Here is a 27,981-nt window from a genome sequence, read left to right as displayed (position 1 = left end):
AAATATGAGACTGACAATTTCATACAAGGGTACATTAAAACTCTTAAGCAACATCAACAATAAAAAGTTCGCAAAGGTGAATCCCTGACGTTTAAATTATTGAGTTTAAATACCCTAATATCCTATATTCCGTGAAGAACAACTTTGGTATCCTGGCCATATGCCAAGAAAAGAAGTTAATTAAACTGAAATCATGGAGAAGTAAGCCATTTATTAGCAAATAAATCAGCAAATCAAAATATGAAAGCAATTGAAGCAAACATGTCTACAATCTTACCTCAACATTATGCAATGAAGGAGCATAAAAGCAGCATCCACCTACAAGATGAGAGCACAAGTAACCCTGTAATACTGAATTTAACGCTTGAAAGTTGCTTTCGGAGTTGCATAGATACTTGAATATTCAATCATAATTACAAATAGAACATTATGCTATGAAGGAGCATAAAAGCAGCACCCACCTGTCAAGATGAGAGCACAAGTAACCCTGTAATAATGAAGTTAGAGCTTGAAAGTTGCTTTCAGATTGCATAGATACTTGAATATTCAACCATAATTACAAATAGAACACTATACAACCATGGAAACAAGAAGAAATTTATGTTAAGATAGCATCAAGCTATCCTTGACCTTCAATTTAGGAGTCGCTCATGACCAATGCGGCAATGCCATATTAAAAACATGTTTATTTTAAACATGCATTTTGTAAATTGTGATTTTGTGCGAGGAAATCTGATTGAATACCTACTTTTTCCTACAATATGAAATGCAAAATAGATGAACTGTACTCAACAATTCACCATAAGAGTAAAGGAAGCATTTCAAAGATATATCTACACCATGCCTTGATGGGAATTTTACACAAACAGATGCTTACGATTGAGGCGACATTGCAAAATGTTGGCAAACTCCGCATAAGGCAGCTCCATATCACATGCCAACCATTGCCAACCGAATTCTTTCAAAAATAAAATAAAATTATGCATAATAATAAGAAAACAAAAGAATATCAAGGAGGTCCCTGCATTAGACATCCTACAAACACGGTACCTCATAGAGTGGTCCAGAAAGTTAATGGAGTTTATTTTTCATTATCCTTAGTAAGCCCCATCCGCCGTCCAAACATAAAGACATTTAATTAGAACATTTTTCATCAAGAAGGGAAGTTGACAGAAAGATCCAGAAAAAAATATCAATGAGTAAAAGACACATAAAAGCGAGGGAGAGAAGTAGCTAAGGTAAGATGTTTTAATACATTATGAGCACAATCCAGTCCATCCTCACTATGTGGTTCTCACAAGCCATTATAAAGAAAAGTGAACAAAGAAGCCAAGACCGCATCCTTCCCCACAAATGATACAACCAAAGCTTGCATTAACAACTATCCTTCTTAATCAGCATATGACTATAAATGGCAAATACTTTGGAAATGATCTTCCAAGGAACAAAAATAAATTAATATATTTTACTCTATNATCAGCATATGACTATAAATGGCAAATACTTTGGAAATGATCTTCCAAGGAATAAAAATAAATAAATAAATATATTTTACCATGTGCATATAATGTGATATACATCATGTTGGGGATCGATATAGAGTTTAGATGGGGGATTTGAATTAACTTTTTTCTTTGTTGAATGTTTTTGCAAAGGGTGCCAGAATCATGTTAGAGATTATAGCTATTCTTGTTCGAATGATTATCCAGCAGATCACAAAATAAGTGCGGAAACAATCTGATGGTATAGGGTGAAAACAATAAAAACAGTAGGCAGTAAACGATGGTTGTTTCTGGAAGTTGGAAGATAAAATCTTCTACGTCTCCCCTTCTTCTGTTTCCAGAAGGTATCACTAAAAGACTTTGGCTTTTATAGTACAACTCTTGTACACACCCACTTCAGCAGGACTTATCATTTGCCTACTGAAACTCTTAGTTTCACAACACAACATATTAAATTGAATAGCTTCGAAGAGACTAAGAAACAGCAACACAAATTGATATCAGAAGATCAGATATACGATATGAAGCGTGTGCTGCTTTTCTGTATGTTGAGCTTCTTGAGATATAGTAGTTGAGATGGCTCAAAAGACGTTTTTACAGATAGTGTATTCTCAAATATATTTCGTGTGTGTTTCTATAAAGATTGATCCTTATATAGAATATTTGAGTCCAACGTCTATAAGCAAAACGGCTTCTTTTGACTTCTGTGTAGGCCAAATGATATGAAATGTCCATAGGATATCGAGAAACTAAGGAAATGTACTGCTACGGATCGGATCTATGAAGTCTTCTAGGTCTTGACCACACTTTACGTCAAGTTAGTGATCAGAGTTGGGTTTTGGCATATTGATTCAGGGCGACTAATCTTATAGCTAGCAGACCCACCATATTTACAACTCTATTGCCCCCAACTGTTCACAGGGCTCGGCTCCTATGTCCATCTCAGGGGTTGGAACATCATATTTTCTCTTAGACTCTCCATTTCCTCCATCTTGTTTGCACCTATTGCCCCCGATCTTAATTCTATTCTGGAACATTTATTTCTTAAGTTGTTTAAACATGTTTTGTTTCTAGTTCAAGGTGTGAATTATCAACTTCTGCTAAGAAACATTGCATACCGTTCAAACTAGGTTTCAATAAAACTTCAATTGACGGCGAGTTAAGCATAGAGAACGGAACTTTTTAATTGCAAGTAAATTAGACTATTGATTTACAAAACACTTCCATAAATTAGAATTTAAATTGGTTTCTGAGACTAAAACTTGATATATACAAGTACCATAGGTTGTTATATTCATATTAATTCATGCTTTATCACAATTTAGAATAAAAAAAGAATATTTCAAAGGAACTTAATTAAATTTCAAACTAATGCAAAATGTACCAAATAACATGCAGCTAACTTTCCATGTGAGATGCTAAAACAATATTATAGGCAGCAAGTGAAATGTACCATTTGCTTCTTAATGAGTTCATTCCTTTCATGCTCAGAGATATCAGCGATAAAAGTAAAATAGAAGTTTCCAGCACTCTTGATCCCCTATCCCACCCAGCTTTCTTACTGCAGTGCATTGCCAAACAATAGACAGAGAAGATATGCAAAAAGAGAATCTTGACTAAAGCAGAACAAGTCTTGCAAGAACCTGGGAAAAAGAACGATAAAAACAACCAGAGCATTAAAAGTTCAAGATTTTCAATAGCTAAAATGTTATCTTACAACCCTGAACTGGGTATTATCATTATCAATTCCCAAATATCAATCCACATCGAGTCAACGTGACATACAACTACTCCATACTTAAATAATTGACTCATGGTTATAAGATAAAATTTTATAAAATATTGAAAGCACAAAAAAACGTGTAAAGTCGATGTCATATAATTAAATTAGTCAACGGGAAAAGCATTTATTACCTTTGTCCTGTTTGTATAGCGCGCTTCTTTAGATAACTGTCCAGCACATCACCGACTAGTTCTGTGAATGAGAGATGGACACTTGGGAAATTAAGCCGAGATCAAATGCAATATAAAGATGTGGCTACTTTACTTTTCTACTCGTACCTTTGGCTAAACTTAAGACTATATCTAATATCGTCGCACACCAAAATGTGGAGACGGAAGTATACATATTCTTCAATCCCACGTCATTTAAAAGGCTTCATAGCGTTCATAAACCAAAAAAACATGGGCTAATTATTTGATCCATGCCTCTCTCTTGGAAACTAATGGCTGGTACTTTTTCGGTTTACAAGAACTTTTCTTGTAGGAACAGGTTGTCCCATCTGATACGAAATACAATTGCTGATTCTTTAAAAAAATTTATGCGGCATCATTCAGAATAATCAAGTATTACTTCGTCCTAATTTTGACAAATGAATAAACAATAAAAATCAACACACAAATAAATATTATGGAAGTTGTTAATATCTATTCATGCCACTACATGTCACCATACCGCAATCTTCCAATTCCTATCGCTAAAAAGATATTAACATTTCTGCAATAAATAAAATAAGTGTTCGCAATAATTAAAATATATTGGTACCTTAACTCTATTTTCTCACTGTGCAGTACAAGATGCATAAAATGCAAATTGACATCGAAAAACGAAAACACGTGAAAACACCCTTTTAGAATGCAATCCATGCAAATTGAATTAAAAAATAAAGGAAAGCAGTGAAGATGAAGGAAAATTATTTCTACCTGTATGCTTCTCATGGTCATCATAAACTAACGATATTTTGGTAGAGTGAGAACAACTTAGATATTTTCCAAAAACTCTAACAGCTTTGAAATAACACGAAGGAAATCAAAAGAAAGAACCAATGTGAACTTTAATAGCCATGTTTCCACACACCTGAGTCATTCTGTTCTGAGTTGTTGATGAAAAAAGATGCTTACGATTGAGGTGACATTGCAAAATGTTGGCAAACTCCGCATAAGGCGGGTCCATATCACATGCCAACCATTGCCATCCTGCAGAATTATTTCAAATATAAAACAAAAAATATGCACAATAATTTTAAAAAAAAAAAGAATAGCAAGCAGGTCCCTGCATTAGACATCGTACAAACACGGTACCTCATAGAGTGGTCCAAAAAGTTAATGGAGTTTATTTTTCATTATCATAGTAAGCCCCAGCCGCCATCCACACATAAAGACATTTAATTAGAACATTTTTCATCAAAAAGGGAAGTTGACAGAAAGATCCAGAAAAAATATCAACGAGAGTAAGACACAGAAAGGCGAGAGAGAGAGAAGTAGCCAACGTAATATGTTTTAATACATCATGAGCAACAATCCAGTCAATCCACAATATATGATTTCCACAAGCCATCATAAAGAAAAGTGATCAAAGAATCCTCGACCGAATCCTTCCCCACAAATGATACAACCAAAGCTTGCATTAACAACTATCCTTCTTAATTAGCATATGACTATAAATGGCAAAAACCTTGGAAATGATCTTCTAAGGAGCATATAATAAATATATTTTACTCTATGCATGTAATGTCATATATCTCATTCAAGGGAAAAGCCGACTTCAGCGATGATTTCACACCTGGAGCAGTAAAAAAACATCAATAAAGAAAGTCCATGCAGATTCCTTCAAATTTTTTATCATAATTAAATTTGACATCATATAAACATAATGTCAAATAAATTTAATTTCTACAAATATTTATATTCGATAGAAATAATAAATATGTTATAATTAACTATTTTAATTATTATTTAAACAATTAAACTAAAGAAAATAATTATTCACAGCTATGAAATAATTAAATTAAACTATTTTAAATTTTTTAACATAATTAAGAGAAAAAGAGTAAAAGAAAGTGTTTTAGTGCTATTGAATTGGCTATGCACAATGTCGTAGCTCCAACTTGAAACTTGAAACTTGAAACTTGGAATTCGCCCGGTTGGAGACCCTCTGAGGTAGCCAGACACTTCAAGGAAATGAGAGTCACATAGATATCAAGTTAGTGAATGGCAAACTCATCAATGCATCATGTGACATGTTTACTTAACCCTGATTGTGACTCCATAAAACAACCAAAGGCATAACACTAATCACGACGAAACAAATACAAAAGTTCCATGGGATGATTGAGCATCACCCTTGTTTGATAAATTTTCATCAATATTTAGTCGCAGATAGTTGGATACATCAAAATTCATTCAAATTACAAAAGTATATTAATCACATTACTGAATAGTTGGATATAATTACTGAATTCAATTAGCTTTAAAATTATATAAATGCAAGAAACTAGTAACACAAAATGCACCTATAATTCATTTGTCAAAACTGCTGAAATATTAATCACATATTCACATTACTGAATATTTCATTATTTTTTTATATACTTGGCAAAACTTACTTAAAACTATATCAAATATCGTCGCACACCAAAATGTGGAAGAGGGAATTATACATATTCTTCAATCCCACGTCATTGAAAAGGCTTCACAGTGTTCATAAACCAAAAAACATGGGTTGATTATTTGATCCATGCCTCTCTTGGAAACTAATGGCTGGTACTTTTTTGGTTTACAAGAACTTTTCTTGCAGGGACAGGTTGTCACATCAATACGAAATACAATTGCTGATTCTTTAAAAAAATTGATGCAGCATCATTCAAAATAATCAAGTATTACTTCGTCCTAATTTCGACTAATGAATAAACAACAAAAATCAATAGACAAATAAATATTATGGAATTTATGAATATCTATTCATGCCACTACATGTCTTCATACCGCAATCTTCTACTTCCTATCGCTAAAAAGATACTCACATTTTCTGCAATAAATAAAAGAAGTGTTCGCAATAATTAAAAAATATTGGTACCTTAACTCTATTTTCTCACTGTGCAGTACAAAATGTATAAGAGTTGTGACAATTGTTTCCATTATCGAACGAGGTTGAGGACCAGCGGACTATTTTCTCCCGGAGTAAGTAACCAATTTCCTTTCATAATCTGAACTGCAGTGACATTTTTTCCAAAACAATGTTATTTTAGAAGCAAAAGGAAGTGTAATCATATCAGGAACCGAATTGTAATTGAACAATCCTAGATGAATCAATCTTCACCAATGAAACCATACAAGGCTACTTCAGACTTGTACAAAATGGAAAAAAAAATAAAAAATTGGCCTGAGGTTAAAAAACATTATGAAATGTCCAATCTTAAAATGTTTGATTGCAATGCCATTAAGAAACATATCGGAAGAGCAAATATTAGAAATTGTAGTTAGACAGACGAGATTATAAATGGGCCTGCCCTATGTCAATGGCCGTTTAGAATAATAGTTAAGCTGCAATATATTATATAAATTAAAATATCTACTGGAAACATGTGTTTATCTCAAATCTCAAGCCAATTACCACAAATATCGGAATAGTTCAGACTTCAGAATGACCATCCCGTGTTTGGAAAAGGACCCGCCAATACGACGAGCTAGGCAAAGCACAACTCGATAATCCGGATCTCGGAGCAGCATAAATAGCTTGTTGATCACTAATTGTGTGAGATGACAATGAATAAAAGAATGGCAGCTCGAGTGAGGGACTAAAGATTAATGACAGACAATCAAGATAGATAAATCAGCTTAACATTTTGTCAACCAAAAGTCCTGTTCCGGATAAAGATTAATCACGTGAGCAAGTTGTGGTCTGAGTAACACAAAATTGCATATGCAGTCGACAAGTTTAGCATGATCATACCAGCCAAAGAGACTATTATCAAAGACTTAAATCACCAAATCTCCAAGAGAAGTCAAGCACTGAAAATAAAGTTGGAGAAGTGGGAAATTCTCTCATCCCGAGGGTGAAAGAAAAAATGTGAAGCACGGAAAAAACACAAGAAAATATCGTGAACCCTATCCATAAAATTTTATAATGTTAATTGAGAAAAAGGAAGGAAAAAATAAAATATGAAAACTTGTGCCAAAGAGAAACAACACATCAAGTAAATTTATCAGACAAACATATTGTATTTGACCAAACAAATGAAATCAGATCAGACAGAAATTAAAAACTGTTAGAGGAAGCAAAAAGAATGAAATAAATATAAAGGAATGAATAAAATCAAAGGATTGAGAAAACATGGAACTTCTAATCAAACCATACCAAAAGAGGGTGATGGGTAACCAAGCAAGCAATGAACAATGCCACTCTGTTATGTACAGGTTTTCCTACTGCCCCAATCACTTTGAGCTTATTAAAAGTTTATCGGAGCACACAGCTTAGTTCAAAAGCTTTTAAGTGAAGGCATATAAAAGGATTAGTGCCGCAGTGGAGAATGAAGTGAAGATTGACCTTGGTGAATACGAGCAGAACATGAAATTAGCTAAGAGACCACATGCGTAGAGAACTTCTTAGAGCAGCATCTTGTCAGTTTCTACTTCCTTTATGCATTCAGGAACATGATTTTCCATTTCATTAAGCAGCTGATCTCTTAGAGTTGATGGCAAGCATACAAATTGACCTACAAATTGATCATAACTAAAGGTGAAAATTAATCAGATATCAAAATTTAATAAGTAGCAAAAGTAGAAGTATGTGACATCTTTGGACCAGAATCAATATCGATCGTTGCAAGAACTTCAACTGAGCATTCCAAAAAACCACTTGGACTGTCCTCTATTTACCAGAAATCGGATACAATTTTATAGAGTAGCCATCATACGTGAGATCAAAAGGCTTATGAGTACAAGGATGGATTTGCAAGAATAATACCTTGGCCAATTCCTCCATAGGCTCAGCATCATAGAGCGGTGGCAGAAATCCTGAAGACTCATACAGAAGAGGACTAGAACCAGCAGAAAGGGCATATGCAGTTGTCAGAAGCACAACAAAGAACCAATCATTCAGTTTTTGAATTCCTATGTCATTAGGAGGTTGGTCTAATTTTCTAAATAATGTCAACATCCTGCACCACCTATACACATAAAAGAATAGCAAAAACGTAAAGAGCTACAAAAAAGATGTAGTCCTGGGGATAAGAAAATTCATGGACAAACTGGATACATTCATCATATATTCTCTTCAACTATATGATTATAATCGATTTGATGGGATTCATTTCTTATGCAGATGGACCTGAAATTGTGACAGAGAATCTCCTAAATGTGATGGAACTCATTGGAGATTGTTAAAAAAAATTCTCGTTTATCAAAAATTATGATCGATCTCATCAAATCACTTCAAAATATCAAAGCCATTGTGATTTAATTGAAAGGCACCTTCAGGTTAAGTATTTCCAAAAGAGCTGGTAACACATTCTGCCTAAGATTAAAAAAATCTTGCAGATCAACAGCAGCAAGAAACGAATATTTTTAAGGTACGAGATGAATCCTTGCAATAAAACAAAAACACGTGAAACACCCTTTTAGAATGCAACCATCCAAATTGAATTCAAAAGCTGAAATAAAGAAAAGCTGTGAAGATGAAGGAAAATTATTTTTCTATCTGAAGAATTTCAAAGAAACACACAAATTTGCAGTTTTACATACAGGAGTAAGAATAACTAACACAGCCATTCAGTATGACATATAGCAACAGGAAACAAGCACACAATAACCACATTTGCATCTCAAGGAATGAAGCAAAAAATCAAATGCACTATTTTAATGCATGTCATGATAGTGGGATGGTAACCCCTTCCTTTCCACCTATTTTATGAAAATATTAAAGCACCGACATTATTACCAAGTCTATAAACACGACGTTAAATATTAGAGTAAGAAATTATACCTTTTGCAAGAGTACAAAATTAGAACCGCAACAAGATGCCTACATGTATGCTTCTCATGGTCATCATAAAATATTTTGGTTGAGTGAGAACAACTCAGATAGTTTCCAAACACTTTTAACAACTTTGAAATAACACGAAGGAAATCAAAATAATTATACGATGTGAACTTTAATAGCCAAGTTTCCACACACCTGAGTCATTCTGTGTTGAGTTGTTGATGAAAAAAGGATGCTTACGATTGAGGTGACATTGCAAACTGTTGGCAAACTCTGCATAAGGCGGTTCCGTATCACATGCCAACCATTGCCAACCTGCAGAATTATTTCAAATATAAAACAAAAATATGCACAATAATAAAAAAACAAAAGAATAGCAAAGCAGGTCCCTGCATTAGACATCATACAAATATGGTACCTCATAGAGTGGTCCAGAAACTTAATGGAGTTTATTTTCCATTATCCTTAGTAATCCCCATCCGCCTTCCAAACATAAGGACATTTAATTAGAACAATTTTCATCAAAAAGAGAAGTTGACAGAAAGATCCAGAAAAAAAATATTAACAAGAGAGAAAGGCGAGGGAGAGAAGTAGCCAAGGTAAGATGTTTTAATACATTATGAGCAACAATCCAGTCCATCCACAATATATGATTTCCACAAGCCATTATAAAGAAAAGTGATCAAAGAATCCTCGACCGAATCCTTCCCCACAAATGATACAACCAAAGCTTGCATTAACAACTATCCTTCTTAATTAGCATATGACTATAAATGGCAAAAACCTTGGAAATGAACTTCTAAGGAACATATAATAGATATATTTTACTCTACGCATGTAATGTGATATACCTCATTCAAGGGAAAAGCTGACTTCAGCGGTGATTTCACACCTGGAGCAGTAAAAAACATCAATAAAGAGCCCAAGCAGATTCCTTCAAATCAAATAAAAAATTGTTGAGAAGAGTCTTAAGAAGATTTCATCAAATGAAATACACAATAGGTCAGAAGTTAAAATGAATAACAAAGAAACTAGAAGGCATTTGTGAACATAAAAAATAAGTTATAACGGATAAAAGAGTAAAAAATCATAGTGTTTGTTTCAGCATCAAATTATTACAGTTTCAAATCATATCACATTGAATTCTTTTGGTACTGCAACGTCCAGAGCAGAATATCATAAGAATGCTCCAAAGTTGCAGTGTTATAATTCTGCAAGACCCTAACAAGAAAAAAAAAGTTTTCTACAGGTACCAAAAGAAATCAGTTTGAAATAAAGGCAAAAAGAAAAACAGAAAACAGAAGCTCTCCTCTCCTTCGATGAAGAGGTATTGATATTAATTAAACAAATTAAAAGAATAAGAAAATATGAATGCATCCACCACACAGGGAAGAGACAAATAGACTACAGGAACACAAATTGGCACTGAATGTGCTCATTTGATCAAGCTCCTTGCTCATCACATGATTATTCGCATCCACATGTTGTTCTAGTAAAAGAGAACCGTAATCCAAAGCCCTAGTTAAACTTACTTGCAACTTCCCATAGCAAATAAGAGAATCCTATTGATGAAGGACAAATTAGAAGTATTGCAAACGTTTTACTACAAATCAAAAAATCAATTCAGTATTGCTCAAGATACATTTAGACTTTGATCATGAGTTGCAAACCAGTACCGAAACACGAAATGATTTACTGCTTGATGAATTTCCAGAGATTTGCCACCTATATTTGGTCTATCCTCTAATAAATATGTATTGATGCACTCCACAAGCTTACGAGAAATTTTTCCCTCATCCCTAACATGCAAAAGGAAAAAAATTATCCAATTGTCAATTATTGCAATAACATAACTATAAGAAGTCTGTAAGGTGGAACATGACTAAAAAAACATCGACGTGTTACCTTGCACGAGAAAAAATTCCAACAAAGCCCGAAATAATGTTATCTTGAAGATCATCAGGAGTATCACCAGTCGGAAGTGTCAAGGTGGAGCAGAAAACCTCTTCTTTCGGGTTCAATTGACCTACATTTTCTGCACTCAGACATGTTTCCATGTAGAGAAACACAAGATCTGTCCATGATTGGCACAACATAATGAGAACAGAACTTTACTACGACATATTAAAGCAAGGATCCATTTGCCGACAAGCAACTATCAACTCTTGGAACACTTTTCTAAGATAAAGTAGTATCTAGATCCGACTTACCAGATTATCAAAACTTGATGTTTATTATTTTATGTTATGTTGATGTTCTTCATATTTGTTAATAAAATGCTTGTTACATTATCATTTTCCTTGAGACACATCTAACGTTCTTATCATAATTAATTTTATATCATATAAATATATTGTCAAATAAATTTAATTTCTACAAATATTTATATTCGATACAAAAAATAAATATGTTATAAAAAAAACTATTTTAATTATTTATTAAACAATTAAATTAACAATTGTCACTCGCATATGTATGAAATAATTAAATCAAATAATTTAAAATATTTTTAAAATTTTAACACAATTAAGAAACAAAAGGAGTTAAAAGAAAGTTTTTCAGTGCTATTGAATTGGCTGTGCACGATGTTGTTGCTCCAACTTGAAACTTGAAACCTGGAATTCGTCCGGTTGGAGACCCTCTGAGGTAGCCCGACACTTCAAGGCAACGAGAGTCACATAGATGTCAAGTTGGTGAATTGCAGACTCATCAATGCATCAAGAGACATGTTTACTTAACCCTAAGTGTGACCCCATAAAACAACCAAAGGCATGACACTAATCATGTCGAAAACAAATACAAAAGATCATGGGATGATTAAGCATTACCCTTGTTTGATAAATTTTCATCAATATTTAGTCGCAGATAGTTGGATACGTCAAAATTCATTCAAATTACAAAACTATCTAAGAATACTACACGAAATTTTGTGAATAAACAACATTATCAGATTGCCGTCATTTACTGAAAGAAACAAAAACTTCAAACTAACCTGAACACCCATCATCCTGGGACGAGACTTTGCAAAAATTAGTTTCGCTAATCTCTTCTTGCTAGATGAGATCTCGTATGATACACAATGAATTGATATTTTGACAAGAAAAGGCCAAGTCCAGCAGCACAAAAAAAAGCAGTAAGCAACTGCACACCATCAATTTCATCCGAAGCAATAAAAACAACAAATTCTTGCACGCGGTTGTACATGCTTACAGTGTAGAACTTCGTTAAGCTTGAGCACTCGAGTTATCGGACAAATATCTACAGATCTGGGTTTCCAACCATGTATTCGACAACTTAACCCCTTCCTAAAATCATCATAAATCAAAAGATTAAAAAAATTATCATTCTCTGAATATCGATAATTTCTAGAATTGAAGAGGCGGATATGAAATTCCCTTCACGGTGCTTCCCTTTAAACTTAGTTAGGGAATTCCACTCATTCTCTCACGGCCATTGATGATAGCTTGGCGACGATCTATTGAATGTCTCTGGAAGTGACTCTGGGTTTCTTTACAGTGAAATGGCGGTAGAATCAAGAGATGCCTCGGGGAGGAGAGGGTTTCTTTACAGAGAAACGGCGGTAGAATCAAGAGATGCTCGGGGAGGAAGAACTCGGTTACGGGCGGGGGTAGGGGTATTTATAAACTCAAGAAGAGGAGCGGGAGAGAGCGGGTAGAAGTCAGATATGGAAAGTTGAACTGTTTTTTATGGAATTTGTCCGTTGTGCAGGAAAGGAAACTTTCCCGTATATATGGCATCTTATTATATTAACGTTGCAAGGTAAGGACTTGTAAATAATAATAATAATAATAATAATAAATAAAAAAAATTAAAACTGAAACCAACCTAAAATACGTTTACACAAAGCCAAATTTACGAGAAATTAGTTAATTGACTTCGATCAACTCTTTTTTTTAACCTCGATCAACTCTTTTTGAAATACACTTGAAGAGGTCATTTTCTTAAAAAAAAGAGTTGACCGATGTTAAAAAAAATACCTCGCCAAATTTACGGTCCGGTCCGGTCAGATTTTTCAGTTTAAACCATTTAATGAAAACCCCAAATTAAAATACAAAATTTGAATATTCACTCTCCTAATAGAATGTCTCTTGTTGTACGGTTTCACAAATCTATTTTCTGTGATACGATTATAGTCGATTTATATTTAAAGTAAAAATTAATACTTTTAACAAAAAAATAATATTTTTTCATGAACTGGATCAGGTTGGAGATCTGTTTCACAAAATTAACATGTGATACCGTCTCACATGAATTTTTGTGTTTTTCTGAAACAAAAAAAAATATTATTTTAAAAAAATAATATTCTTATGTATATATTGTTGGCTTGAGTGAGTTTATAAATATAAAAAGCTATAGTTTGATTAAAACGTCAATTATGATATACGGTTTCAATATTATAATTGATGGTTTAAAATAAATTGTGTATAAAATGATTTTTTGCGATGACTAAAAAGTTTAAATAACTATTATTCAATAAATGTCATTTTTTTAGAACATGTGAAATATTAATAAGGATTGACATTATCACTATGAGACCATTTCTCTTGGCTTGCTATTAACAACTACGAGTTTAATTTCACTTTCCTCTCCAAGCATTTCCTTTCGCTGAGGACTCGACAGCATGGCTACACACAAGTGCAACTTGATTATTTCAAGAGTCGGGATTTCTCGTATTCCAGATGGGATTGCCTCCAAGGCAGAGCATTGTAGGAGCAAGAGGTGGCGGAGACGTTGAAAATGGTAATCTTCGGCTCGCCACTCCTTTAGATCCCATGAAGATTCAATAGATATAGGAATTACAGTCGTGGGAATTTGTCTTCTTTCGGCTCACACAATGGTTCTTTGAAGGCTCCGCTCTTCAGTTTCAGAACTTCAAGATTCGGCGACGTGCCAATGATGGTCATTTTCTCCCATGGAATTACAGAGCCTACCAAAACACAACTTTGTTAATGAAGGCGGGAAGAGGTTGTTTTGGACAAGAGTTCCGTCAGGCTCGGCGTAGAACACGGATAGTAAAGATTCGAGTTCATGCAGATGGACAAGATTGTTAAGACAATAAAACGACCAGTCATTTGATTCCTTCGTGAACCTAATATTCAGCCTTTTGAGATTCAAGATTCTTCCGAGGACCACCACCGTACACCTAAAATTTGTTGTGTATGAAAGTGTTGGAAGGCCTTTAAAATCCCTTGTGTCTGTTTTTTCTGACACGAAAATTAAGAACTTCTGGTAGATGAAAATGGTAGATCTGAAGATTTCTTAACTGGGGCATCTCCCAGATTTCAAGATGTCGAGTTATTTCATCTACGGTCCGAACAATTAAATTTTGTAGATTTCATAGTCGTTATCTTGCATTTTATTTTTCAAATTTCGAAATTATACACCCAAAATTTCGAAATATACATATACATAATTTTATATATCAAATATCTCCTTATTTAAATTCTTGGATCTTGACCAATTTATATATCCTAAAAAACGAAATATAGACATATTATCATCTTAAATTTTGAACTTCTTGGGTACTTATACACAAAGATTTAATTATCCCACAAAATTTTAAATAATCTTGATAATCTTTAAATTAAAAAAATATTTGATATCTTAGAACAAAATAATACATGGTTTGGAAATTGCGGGTTTTACAGCTATAACTTAAAAGAATATTTCTAGGGTTTGGTCATCGGTGGTCTTCAAGACTAAATTTAAGTTTTCAAAGACATATTTCCAGTAGTCTTTTGTCATGCTCATAGTTGTCAATAGCGATTGTAGCACTCGCTATAGCACGTAGCGACGCGAAGCGAAGACCCGTAGCTACAGGAGGCAACGAGCATGACACTTCCACATAGCAAGCGCTATAGTCGCTATTTCGGTATGGCGATTGCGAGGCAATGGTGTGCTACATTGAAAAAAAGCCCAGGGAAATTTTTTAAAATACTGTCCAATCTTTAGGCCCATTTTGCTCAATATTTAGGCTCATTTTGCACAATACTTACCCCTAGAATTATTTTCTGCTGTGTATAGGCTTCTCTCCACTTCTCCAAGCTTACGTAAACCTCAACTCTCAACCGCTTCTCTCGCCGGACATCTTGCTTTGCACCGCCGGACATAGCTCACGCTTTGCACTGCCGTACTTCGGTAATATTCTGCTCTATTTCCTACTGTCTTCTCTTCTTTTTTTTTTCCTGATTTTTTATTTTTTTTCCTACTATCCTTTCATATGCTTGTTCTTTACAGGAAAGAAGTTGATGGATAAATATCCAAACTTGTAATGGGCCCTATGTGCAACACATTGTTTTGATTTGATGTTTGAGGACATATTCAAAATGCCATATTTGAAGAGGACACTTGAGCGGGCGATTAGTGTTAATGGATATATTTACAACTGAACTATGTTGTTGAACATGATGAGAGAGTTCACTGGCTAAAGAACTAAAACTCGATTTGCCACCATTTTTTTGACTATGAGAAGCTTTCAGCAGCATAAGCAACATTTGAGAAAGATGTTAATTCAGAAAATTGAAGTAAAAACAAATGTGCAAAGGAACAGACTGGTAAGCAAGTGCGGAAAATTATTTTGATGTCTTCATTTTGGAATTCTATAATTTATGCTATGAAAATTGGTGGCCCAGTATTGGAGGTACTTCGGTTGGTGGATGGGGAGAAGAAGCAAGTCATGGGTTATACATACGAGGCGATGGATAGGGCTAAGGAGAAAATAGCAAATGCCTTTGGTAATAATGAGGATAGGTACATAGATGTTTTTTGAGATAATTGACAATAGGTGGCAGTTGGAACTCCATCAAGATTTGCATACAGCGGGTTATTTCTTGAACCCTCGGTTCTTTTACTCAAATTCTGAGATAGAACAAGATGAGGAAGTAGTTACGGGGTTGTACAATGCAATCAGTAGGTTGACTTTTGATGCTGAGACGGAGAGAGAAATACATACAGAGTTGTTAAAATACAAACAAGTCGAATGTCTTTTTGTGGAAGGAAGTTGCAATCGAAATGAGAAAGGTTGTATCACCATGTATGGAAATATGTTTCAAAGACAAGTTTTTCCTTATTTTTGAAATAAATTCAATGAGAAACATTAATATAACTATTGTTATTAACTAGCTGCATGGTGGAACTCATATGGAGCTTCGACGCCAAAGTTGCACAGACTTGCCCAAAAGATTCTCAGTCTCACTTGTATCTCCTTTGGTTGAGAGCGCAATTGGAGTGTGTTTGAACATGTAAGCTTTTTATAATATTACAATTTTTTTTTCTATTAATGAAGTTTTAAAAAAATTTTGTCGTGCCACGTGCCTTGATAAACATATATAAATAAATGCAATTCATTCCAAGAAAAGGAATAGATTGGAGCAAAAACGCCTGAATGATTTGGTGTTCATCAAATACAACAAAGCTCTGAGGCGTAGATACGATAGTCGTGATACCATCGATCCTATCATGGTGAGTGAAGTGGATGATGGCAATGAATGGCTGCTAGGGAGATTGGAGGATGAAGAGTCTGACTTTGTTCATGATGGTGATGGTTTTACTTGGCAAGATGTTGCTGATGTTGTTGGAGTATATGAAACTCCTTATACATTGAGGAAATCCAAAGAGGCCTCGAAAGCGACCTACATCTATGCAGGCCTCAAAGGCGCCCAAATCTACACCTACAGGAAGCTCGAAGGCGGCCACATATAAGTCTAGAGGGAAAAGACCAATAGGAACATCTACTACATTTAATTTTGTAGATGAAGATGAATTTGACTTTGATGAAGAAAGTGAAGAAGAGAATGACGCTGAACGTTATGCAATTTCAAATGAAGAAGATGGTCTCAATCTTTATGAAGAAGATGAAGATGATTTTTAAATTATGCTTTTCTAGTTTTAGAATTGATGCTTTATATGGTTTGAACTTATATATTTGTTATTTAAGAATGAACGGTTGAATTGATATTAATATATGCTATATATGATATATTTATATGCTTGTGACGCTTACTTTCAAATAGCCCTTGCTAAGCGATTCGCTATGCGCTATAGCCACGGGCAACTTATGCTCTACGGGGTGCCATGCGCGATTGGCAACTATGCTCATGCTCTCCTTCCTATTTCCTAAGATGTCCTCCAATAACCGATATCGCCAAAGGAAGATCTTGGCAACATATTGCTATCGCCTTTCCGATTTCAACCAGATCATACGAGCAATCTTTATGCGAAAATATCTCTTTACAAAGTAGACTCCAACTCAAATATTCGTTTAGAAGTTTCATCTCATGATAAGAGCTAAAAGAGTTGGCATACCCTGCTACTTCTGAATGTCTGGTTGTTAAAAACATTAGACTATTGTTATCAGTATCTGGAAATAACATCTTTATATCATCACATGCCTTTGTACTCCAAACATCATCAAATACAATTTAAAGTAATTTTGATATAGTTTCTGTCCAACATTATTTTTTCCATCAAAAGGTACCCCAATATCTTTTAGAATGCCTAAAACAACTTCATGGACATTATATGTTTGAGATATCATAATCCAAGCATGAATTTCGAAACTCTACTTAATCTTGGATGTTAAACAATATTGTAGCAAGAGATGTCTTACTAATTCCACCCATGCTGACTATCGGGACAATGTCGAGGGTCGATTCGTCCTCCTGCAAGTTGTTCTAATATTCTCATCTCCAAATCACTTTCTAATGCCACCATGGAGTTATTGCCCCACGAAGCTGGCTGTGACGTACTAGTAAGAGCAGAGATCATCCTTTCGTGTACACCACTTCCATCCTGTTGAATCTTCTTCACTTCTTTTGCTATGGATTCCATATTTTCTATGAGTCTCTCATGTCTATCACTTGCATACTTCTGCAGAAAGTGTGTTGGGATGAGCGATTCGAGGACGTCTTCTGCTTAATATGCTGCATCTCTTTTTTTTCTTTTTTAATCAAATTGTTGATTGTTTGCGTGCATATATGCGAGCAATCATCAAGAAAAAATACCAAAGAAGTAATATTTTGTTGTAAAAATTCAAAACTTTCCTACCACAAGGGAAGAAGTATGGATCATGTCCAAGAATCTGCTCTGAAGTTTGCAATAGAGACAAAAGAACAACAGCATACGCCATTCTTGAAACAAAGTAAATGAAAATCCAATATTTGAAGGAAATGTTGCAAATTGCAAAATTTGTTAAATAGTAAATAGGCTGTTTAATTATACCAATCCCACAAGGAAACAAAAAACAGTGAAACTAACAGTTATTGTTGTCATTGTTATCATTCTTTAATTTTTTTGGTCAATAGAACATACTTATAGCACTTTGTGAAATCATTGGAGTAGATGTAAAAATTTTAATTTTTTTATGTAATATAAATTTTAACTTTTAAATGTGGTTGTGTAATTAAAGCAATGATATAATAAACTTAAGCTGCATATTCAAGAATTAGCCAAAAACTTATAGCAGACATTGAGAAATTAGAAGAAAAAAACATTTACCATAACAAAATCTATACAAGGCTAATTCTACTGTCATTTTTTTTAATATATTTCCTTTATTTTCGAAATAATAATATTAATACAAAATTAATAAGAAATAAATAAAAAAATAATAATAATATCAATAAAAAATAAATTGATAAGATGGAATAAGTAATTATTCAATAATAATTGGTATAATAATAAATAAATTAATAGTAAATAATAAGATCGATGATAAACAATAATTACTATAATATTTATAATAAATAATAATAATAATAATAATATACTGAGTAATATTAGTATTATTTTTTTTATTATCACTATTTTTATTTTGTCAACTATTATATATTAACATTAATTTTACTATTAATATTATTATTCAAAATAAAAAAATTAACTGAAAAATCCGCTAATCTAACTAGACTTCTCCCACCCAATTTGCATTACCTTTAAACCAAATGGTGTGAGGGACAAAACAAGAACTCCAATTGATACTGCTAGCTCGACTGCATTGCATCACAAAGATCTTTGGCAATGGCCTCGGTGCCGCCGGCATTATCATGTAAGCTGGCAGCATCTGAACTAGATCATCTGAACTAAGAACTAAGTTTTGGCAATTTTAAGCTCAATGTCACTGTCTTCCCCTACTATTTCCTTTGCTGAAGACTCTGCTTTACGCGAACAATAATCCAACTCGATTATTTCAAGGGTTGGAATATTTCCGATTTCGAAAGGGATTGCCTCCAAGCCATGGCAGTGCTGAAGGATGAGGTGCTGAAGGCTTGGGAAATGGTCCGTTTCAGTTTTCCACTTCACTAGATGTGAATCATGAATCAATAGAAATTTCAATTGCTTGAATTCTTCATCATTTGTTTCCCAACGGTATCCAACCGTAGCTCTACTCAATTTGAGAACTTCGAGATTAGGCAATACACCAATGATGGTCATTTGATCCCAAGGAATTTGACAGCCTTTTAAAACTAATTTTTTCAGAGAAAGTGGGAAGGCGAGCTTTGCCAAGATATTGTCCTTTGTCACAAAATTGAACTTGCAGCGTAATGATTCCAGTTCACACAAAGAGACAAGATTCTGCAGAGTGTGAAATTTGAAGCCAGCAGCATTATAGTCATATGCAATGTTTAGCTTTTTAAGATTTGGGATTCTTGTGAAGACCTCAGGCATAGATCTAAAATTGATTATTTCTGAAAGTGTCTGGAGATTTTTAAGAACGTATGTATGTGTCCCTTTTCCATGAACATCGGGAATAGCAGGCAAGTTAAAACCCAAAACCAGAACATGCCTTAACTGCGACATTTCCCAAATTTCCGAAGGCATAGATTTTATATGCACGACTTCAGAAATAAGGGTTTGTAGATTCTTGAGTCTGGATATTGAAGACGGAATTCGAAAAACACACCCGAGCTCAAGGTATTTTAGATTAACGAGTTCTAATATTTTCCCGGGAAACTTTGTTGTTGTCAACCTAACAACCAATACCTTGAGCATTCTTGAAGGTAGTTTAATTTTCGATGAAGTACCATCACCATGGCAAATAAAAGAATGGATAGCTGAAAAACTATCTATATGACAATAAGCAGATTCATCATCTTCTTTCATATTTGGACTAAGAATCAAGCGTCGTTGGCTATTTATTTCCGACATATCAAAGGGTACAATGTTCCTATTCAAGACACAAAGAAACTTTTCTTTTTTACCCTCCCTGATGCATATGTCTCTAAACAGATCATGGATGCCACATATCTTTGGTTTCCCAAATGAATCATATTCATGCACAAAAATAAGGTTTCTTTCAATAACATCTCGTAAGTACTCTTTTGCAACCTCTTCCATGCTATTTGTTCTGCTTGGCTTTACAAATCCCTCGGCAACCCACAGTTTTACAATTCTAGACACATCTATTGCAGCATCTTCTTGGAAGGATCCAAAATAAAGGAAACATGCTTTCAAATGATGAGGCAAGTAGTTATAACTTAAAGTTAATATCTCTAAGGACGGATCATTATTGGTCTTTAAGACCAAACTTACACTTTCGGAAACATATATCCAATATTCTTCTGTTAGCTCCTCCTTTCTAAGATGCCCACCAATGGCAGATATTGCTAGAGGAAGACCTTGGCATTGTCTAGCAATCTTCTTTCCAATTTCAACTAGTTTAGGTGGGCAATCGTTTTGCAGAAATATCTCTCGACGGAGTAGACTCCAACTCAAACCCTCATTTAGAAGTTGCATCTCATGATAAGTGCTAAAAGAGTTGACATGTGCTGCCACTTCTGAATGCCTACTAGTCAATATGATTCGACTACCATTACAGTTATCCGGAAATAACATTTTCATGTCATTCCAGGCCTGTACATTCCAAACATCATCTAATACAATCAAATACTTTCTATCATATAAAGTTTGATATACTTGCTGTTCAGCATTCCTTTTTCCATCCCGTTCTCCATCCAAAGGTACCCCGATATCTTCCAGAAGGCCTAAAACAATTTCCCTTACATTATATGTTTGAGATATAGTAACCCAACCACGAATATCAAAAGACTCCTTGATCAGTTGACTATTGTACAAGATCCTAGCGAGGGTAGTCTTACCAATCCCACCCATGCCAACAATCGGGAGGATGTCTATGTTGGATCGTCCTCCTACAAGTTCATCCAACAGTTTCATCTCCAGATTACTGTCTAGTGCCACCATATTGGATGTTGTATTGCCCCTCGAGGCTGGCCTCGATGAACTAACAAGAGTCAGAATCCTCTGCTCGTGTATCCCATTCACTTCCTTCTCTATCGATTCGAAACCTTCCATCACTTTTTCCAAGCTTTGAGGAAACATTTTGAATTTCTCATATCTATCACTTCCATACTTCTGCGGCAAGCGAGTTACTAAGAGAGATATAAAAACGTCAAGTGCATCACCTGTTGAATCTATAATTTGCTTCATCAAAGCATGGACCTTTTGGGAGCTAATAGGTGGGAAATCATAAAGAAAGGCTCTTAAAGAAGCACTAGCTTTTTTACAAGAGTTGACTAGTTTCTCCTTAGCGAAAGGAAAGATGAATGGATCAGAAACAAGAACCTGCGTTAAAGCTTTTAAGCCAGACACAAGCTGCGTTGATGAATCAGCAAGAGTCTGAATCCTTTGCTCGAGCACCCCATTTCTCTCATGATGAAAATTCTGGACATCACTTTTCAGCGATTGGATATCTTCCATCATTTTCTCCAAGCTCCGAGGAAGCATTCCGAGTTTCTCATAACTCTCACTTTCATACCTGTGCAGAAGGTGAGTTGCTACGCGAGATTCGAACACGTCTTCTGCTTCATAGGCCGAATCTCTGATTTGGGTTATCAAATTATTGACCTTTTGGTTGCAAATTGTTGGTGGGCAATTATCAAGAAAGGCCATTAAAGAAGCTACGGTTTCGTGAAAAGACTCGATTTTTTCCTTAGGGCAAGGGAAGAAGTATGGATCAGAATCAAGAATCTGCTCCAAAGTTTGCGAAAGAGACGAAAGAGCAGCATACGCCATTGATGAAACAAAGGCAATAGAATTGATCGGTAACTAACACAAGATATGGGAAGGCTGGAATCTTGATTTGTCGCTGTTCTTTGAAAATGTAGCAACCTGCAAAATTTTAAATAATATTGTCACAGCTGTATGACAACCAGGCAAAATAAATTAAAGTAAAGCACGTATTTATAAAATTATTCTTTTGATTGGAACTTGGAATGATAAACAAACTGCTCCAAATCCATTGACCTGTTTACTGTCGACAAAATTGGAGATAACATTACATGTGGAGATAAATTGACACAAGACATATAATGTACAAGATTTGTTGAAAAATTGAAGTCATATTTTTCAAGCGTTGTCAAATTTGGATGAAGGTATTTGTCTTCTCGCGTTCACAAGCCAAGAGAGCTCTATAAAATAGAGCTCTCCTCCATCAGTTGAGATCATCTCATTCTCGAATATTTCTCTCATCTTATAGCATTTAAGTGCTTAGTTCTATAATATTTGTGAGGTGTTTTGTTCTCCTGTATTAAGAGAGTATGTATTCTCTTTGAAAACATAGTGAGTGGTCGCACACCATAAAATATTATAGTGAAATTCTTTTCATCTTATCCGTGGTTTTTATCCTAATAATTTTTAGGGGTTTTCCACGTAAATCTCGGTGTTCGATTTATTCTTTATATTATTATCTCAAGTTGCCGCAAGTGATATCCGAGTCTTAGTTTAAAATTTCTTAAAATTCTGAGTATGCTATGTGGTTGCAGCCTATATCGATCTTCTACATCAGAAAAGATTTTTTGATATTTTTTTATTAAGGCGGGATTATTTTGTTCAATCTACTAAATTGTTGTAGACATAATGACGGGCAGGTACGAGATAGCAAAGTTCAATGAAAGAAATTTTATGCTGTGAATAATAAAGATACAAGCAGTTTTAAGAAAGGAGAATTGTTTGTCGGCTATTGGAGATAGACCGGTGTAAATTACGGACGATGGAAAGTGGAATGAGATGAGTGATAATGTTGTTGCCAATTTATACTTGGCTATAACAGACGAAGTATTGTCAAGTATCTCTGAAATAAAAACAGCAAAAGTTATCTGGGATACTCTGACAAAGATGTACGAGGTCAAGTCACTACACAACATGATTTTCTTAAAGAGAAGGCTTTATACTTTTCAGATGGCGGAATCTTCATCGATGATCGACCATATCAACACATTAAATACTCTATTTGCCCAATTCACTTCCATGAGGCATAAAATAGAAGAAAATGAACGTACAGAGCTTCTACTTCAAAGTCTACCAGATTCATATGATCAACTTATCATCAACATAACCAGCAATATTCTTATGGGCTCTTTAAAATCCGACGATGTCTTAACTGCGGTTCTCGGAAAAGAAATCCGGCGCAAGAATAAGGAAGATAGGTCGGTAACTTCGAAGCAGGCAGAGGCTTTACCGATGATAAAAGAAAGATTTATGGACCGTGACTCCAGTGAGAGCCCAAGACAAGGTAGATCAAAGTCGAGAAGTAAGAAGAAAAATATTTACTGCTTTAAATGTGGCAATAAATGACACTTTAAGAAAGAGTGTACGAGTATCGAAAAAAATTCTCAAGGAAATGTGGCCAGTACTTCAGGCGGTGGTAAGATATTATTCAGCGAAGCGGCAACAGTTGCAGAAGACAGACACAAATTTTGTGATACGTAGATTATTATGGATTCAGGAGCGACATGGCACATGACGTCTCGGAGAGAATGGTTTGATCATTATGAACCAGTCTCAGAGGATCTGTATTCATGAGAAATGATCATGCCTTTGAAATCGCTGGGGTCGGTACTATCAAAGATAAAAATGTTTGATGGCACCATTCGCACCATACAGGAGGTACGACATGTGAAGGGACTGACGAAAAATCTTTTGTCCTTGGGGCAATTGGATGATATTGGATGCAAAACACGTATCGAGAACCGAATCATGAAGATTGTGAAGGGTACGCTTGGGGTTATGAAGGTGGAAAAAGTTGCTACAAATATGTATGTATTTTTGGGAGAAACACACAAAGAGGCATAACTAGCTGTTGCATCAATTGGTTCAGGAGAAGAATTAACTGTGTTATGGCATAGAAAACTCGGGCATATGTTAGAACATGGGTTGAAAATTCTCTCAGAACGGAAGCTGCTGCTTGGACTTACAAAAGTGTCACTACCTTTTTGTGAGCATTGTGTTACCAGTAAACTACACAGATTAAAGTTTGGCACTTCTACTGCCAAAAGCAAAAACATATTGGAGCTGATTAATTCGTATGTTTGACAAGCACCGGTTGTATTCCTAGGAGGAGTGAGATACTTTGTCTCATTCATTAATGATTTCTCTAGTAGATGTTGGGTGTATCCAATTAAGAAGAAATCAGATGTTTTCCAAGTCTTCAAAGATTTCAAAGCACGGGTTGAATTTGATTCTGAAAAGAAAATCAATTGTCTGAGGACTGACATTGGAGGAGAATATTCCAGTGACGAATTTGATGCATATTGTCAACATGAAGGCATCAAAAGACAATTTACGACGGCTTACACACCTCAACAAAATGGATAGGCGGAGCAGATGAACAGAAATTTGTTGGACAGAACAAGAACTATGTTGAAGACTGCGGGTCTAGACAAGTCATTCTGGGCGAAAGCAGTCAAAATTTCTTGTTATATTATCAATCGTTCTCCTTCAGTGGCGATTGATCTGAAGACTCCGATGGAGATGTCGACCGAGAAGCTGGCAGATTATTCCGATTTGCATACATTTGGAAGTCCAGTGTATCTTATGTACAATATGCAAGAAAGATCGAAGTTGAATACGAAATCCAGAAAATGTATCTTCTTGGGTTATGCTGATGGAGTAAAAGGGTTTCGCTTGTGGGATCCTACTGTTCACAAGCTTGTCATCAGCAAATATATTATCTTCGAGGAAGATAAAGTAAAGGGAGACAAAGGCACACTGATTTCAGAAACTACTATATTTCAGGTGACAAATAAGATGGACGAAAGTCAAATTTCTTGTGAAACAGTACCAGAGCACGAAGAACAAGAACATGTTGAGTCTGAGGTTTCCAATGTGGCGTTTTGTCGTTGAGCCACCAAACTTAAATTCCTACTCTCTAAGTAAAATGAGTGTAATGGTGAGTAGGGTCGAATCCACAGGGAACGGGAGATGATTTCTTTCGAGGAAAAATAAATAAGAAGGGGGTTTTGTTGAATAAGAACAAAATAAAATATTAAAACTAAAATTAGAAAGCAATAAAAAATAATAAATCTAAACGAGAATTAAATTACCAAACTCTGACTCAAGAGAATTTTCACTATTCAATTGTGTTACCGTTCATCGGCTAACATATTATTTATTCATGCAGTTACAAGTAATTAACCTTAGAATTATAGAGATAGCCGCTAAAATCCTTGTGTTTTCCTAATTTAATTGACTAAATCCAGCATCCAGTCAAAAGTTATCAATAACTAACTGGGCACGATAGCGTTCCATATTGTTAAAAATAGCATTTTCGTTTTGTGAAAACAGTTAATACTAAAATCTAACAACCGAGATAGCTGCAATTGATAGATCAAGTTTCGTTGATTTATTTAGATTAAATATGTTATGATAACACAACACACCTAATCTATCGCTACTCATGTACCAATCGTTCATGACAATTACGGATCACTGAATTCATGGATAGCAGTAGAAAATTATATATCGAATTAAATTGTCAGATTAACCAACATACAACTTTCATATAAATAAATCATAAATCAACAAATACTTGAACAAAACACGAATATTAAATTAAAGTAAAAAAAGCCTCAAAGTAATAAAATTGAAATAGTAAAAATATCCCTTGAATCAAAAATAAAACTTAGCCTAAAGGTGTGGAGAGAGTTGGAGAGAAAATCCTTGAGCCACTTTTTTCAAGTGCTTCACGTGAGAGATGATGGTTGGAGAATGATGTTTTCTTTTCTTTGTTGATTCTGTTGGGGCTCCCCTTTCCACGTGAATAGTTGGCTATTTATTTTTGAAGATATTTGTTTGTTACAAAAATCTTATCTTGCCATTCTAAAATCTAAAAGATATTAGAAAATATCTAATAAGAATATAGAGTTTTTTTATGGAAAAAACTTTATCTTGTATTTATTCCTTGATATAAAAATTCTTGGATCTCATTAGGCAGACGAAGAGTAGTCATAAGGCGTGATCACGCCTTGTCCAAAAATCACTTCTGAATTTTTCTGGTTCAAGTCTTCAACTAAGATCATATCGGCAACTTTAATTGTGATATAAAATCACTCTTTTTAGCTCAAATTTATCGCAAGAGCAGAAAACTTCCTCCTATCATAAAATTACACAAAAATGTGTCAATTAAGCACGTTGGACGTGGTAACAATGAGAGATATGACGACAAAAATGTAAACTAATATGAGCCTATCAAATCTCCCACACCTAAACCATGCTTGTCTTCTAGCATTAAAGAATTCAATTCATTATTTCAAATCATTATCCTCTTTCTGCTTCATTTACTTGTCCGCAAAATATTTTGTCATGCACCAAAGCAATTTAATTTTTAAGCACCTAACATACCAACATCATGAACAATTGCTTCCATCCGAATGTGTAGAAATAACAATGCATAGGGTCCAAACACTCCTCACAGGATTCGCTCATTTCACTCATAAGTGTCTAGATATGTATCAAGGAGCTCTCATGTCAAAACACTGAAAATTTTTACCATAAGCTAGCAAATATATCATATCCTCTACCAAATGAATGAATTAAAATGCACAAACAAGGGCTATAAATGAGTTGTACTGTGGCTAGAGGTAGGATAGGAAAGAAGTACAACGGTTTATGGAACTGAAGAACACATACACAATTTCCACAAAGACAATTGCATCCTGCTAACAATAACATATTCAATCTCATTATAACATCCAAGAACACATATTTTTCTTTCTTCGTTGCACTTATTTTCCTTCTCACTCCCTTTTCTTTTTTTTTTTCATTTTTTTTTCGTTTTTTTTTTCATAAGGAGTTTTTGAGACAACGATTTCGAGAATTAATCTCTCGATCTCAACAATTTGCACTTTCTTAGCTCAAAGCAATGCTAAATGCGAAAAGTTTGTATGATTCTCCAATTCAAGGTTCAAATAGAAGAATAAGCAAAAAAATGGATTTATCATGGCTTGTAACGTGGTTATTTTCCAACAAATAGGCTCAGGCTCGAACTTGGCTCACTAGGGGTAAATGAATCAGGGTAGGCTCAAAAAGAACGGCACTGATGATGTGAAAGAAAACGGTTTGAACCTAATTCCCTTTACTTTGTTTATGCACCTAATTCATCACAAGGTATCACCAAAGACATGTATAACAATGCAAGTTCTAGAAAAATCAACAATGTATGACTAACACACAATCAAAAAAAATTGGAGCATGATATGATGATTGCTCATAGGCCCAAAGCTCACAAAAAAAAAAAACGGTACGTGTGCTAGACCCCATACACTTTGCATTTCAACACATCATCCCGAACAACTACCCATAAATGTAGCAGTAAGAATGCAAAATTAGTTGCACACAAAGAAAACATCAGTTGTTTTTAGACTCGCATCAAAGGCATTCAAGATTCAAATGAGAGATATAACGAATAAA

The 27,981-nt window shown here is 34.6% G+C and overlaps 2 protein-coding genes across 6 annotated transcripts; both read right to left on the bottom strand.

Moving 5' to 3' along the window:
• Positions 1-12,973, bottom strand: LOC140964112 (serine/threonine-protein kinase ATM-like). 2 transcript variants are annotated; one of them, XM_073423650.1, is made up of 14 exons: positions 12,254-12,973; positions 11,167-11,335; positions 10,938-11,060; positions 10,794-10,864; positions 10,113-10,195; positions 9,457-9,576; positions 8,248-8,297; positions 7,828-7,996; positions 6,895-7,027; positions 6,301-6,492; positions 3,417-3,999; positions 2,956-3,145; positions 1,051-1,096; positions 1-958 (listed from the first exon to the last, which is right to left on the bottom strand). In XM_073423650.1, exons 2-8 carry the CDS (start codon positions 11,316-11,318, stop codon positions 7,951-7,953), a joined length of 645 nt encoding a protein of 214 aa, XP_073279751.1. In that variant the 5' UTR covers positions 11,319-11,335; positions 12,254-12,973; the 3' UTR covers positions 1-958; positions 1,051-1,096; positions 2,956-3,145; positions 3,417-3,999; positions 6,301-6,492; positions 6,895-7,027; positions 7,828-7,950. The 2 variants fall into 2 exon arrangements, with proteins under 2 accessions (XP_073279751.1, XP_073279759.1); XM_073423658.1 differs by lacking the exons at positions 1-958; positions 1,051-1,096; positions 2,956-3,145; ... (5 more) ...; positions 9,457-9,576; positions 10,113-10,195 and having other exon boundaries at positions 10,202-10,823; positions 10,904-11,060.
• An 802-nt stretch (positions 12,974-13,775) lies between these two features.
• LOC140964091 (putative late blight resistance protein homolog R1A-3) lies at positions 13,776-22,445 on the bottom strand. Of its 4 annotated transcripts, none has more exons than XM_073423638.1 (2): positions 19,210-22,445; positions 13,776-14,209 (listed from the first exon to the last, which is right to left on the bottom strand). In XM_073423638.1, exon 1 carries the CDS (start codon positions 22,306-22,308, stop codon positions 19,366-19,368), a length of 2,943 nt encoding a protein of 980 aa, XP_073279739.1. In that variant the 5' UTR covers positions 22,309-22,445; the 3' UTR covers positions 13,776-14,209; positions 19,210-19,365. The 4 variants fall into 4 exon arrangements, with proteins under 4 accessions (XP_073279739.1, XP_073279727.1, XP_073279732.1 ...); XM_073423626.1 differs by lacking the exon at positions 13,776-14,209 and adding an exon at positions 17,696-18,211; XM_073423631.1 differs by lacking the exon at positions 13,776-14,209 and adding an exon at positions 17,696-18,203.
• Between the last annotated feature and the right edge of the window lie 5,536 nt (positions 22,446-27,981).

Source organism: Primulina huaijiensis, chromosome 2, assembly GCF_012295235.1.
Source record: "Primulina huaijiensis isolate GDHJ02 chromosome 2, ASM1229523v2, whole genome shotgun sequence".
NCBI lineage: Eukaryota > Viridiplantae > Streptophyta > Magnoliopsida > Lamiales > Gesneriaceae > Primulina > Primulina huaijiensis.
The sequence above is the reverse complement of the archived record's forward strand: the minus strand, read 5'-3'. Positions and strand labels throughout refer to the sequence as shown.

Excerpts from the sequence above, each read along its gene's own strand:
- LOC140964112 (XM_073423650.1), bottom strand. The coding sequence starts at position 11,318 with ATGGAAACATGTCTGAGTGCAGAAAATGTAGGTCAATTGAACCCGAAA. Across the intron at positions 10,865-10,937 it reads GTAAATCATTTCGTGTTTCG|TAAAACGTTTGCAATACTTC; the intron begins GTACTGGTTTGC and ends TTTGATTTGTAG. Across the intron at positions 8,298-9,456 it reads CTCAACACAGAATGACTCAG|GATTTCTGCCACCGCTCTAT; the intron begins GTGTGTGGAAAC and ends ATGAGTCTTCAG.
- LOC140964091 (XM_073423638.1), bottom strand. The coding sequence starts at position 22,308 with ATGGCGTATGCTGCTCTTTCGTCTCTTTCGCAAACTTTGGAGCAGATT.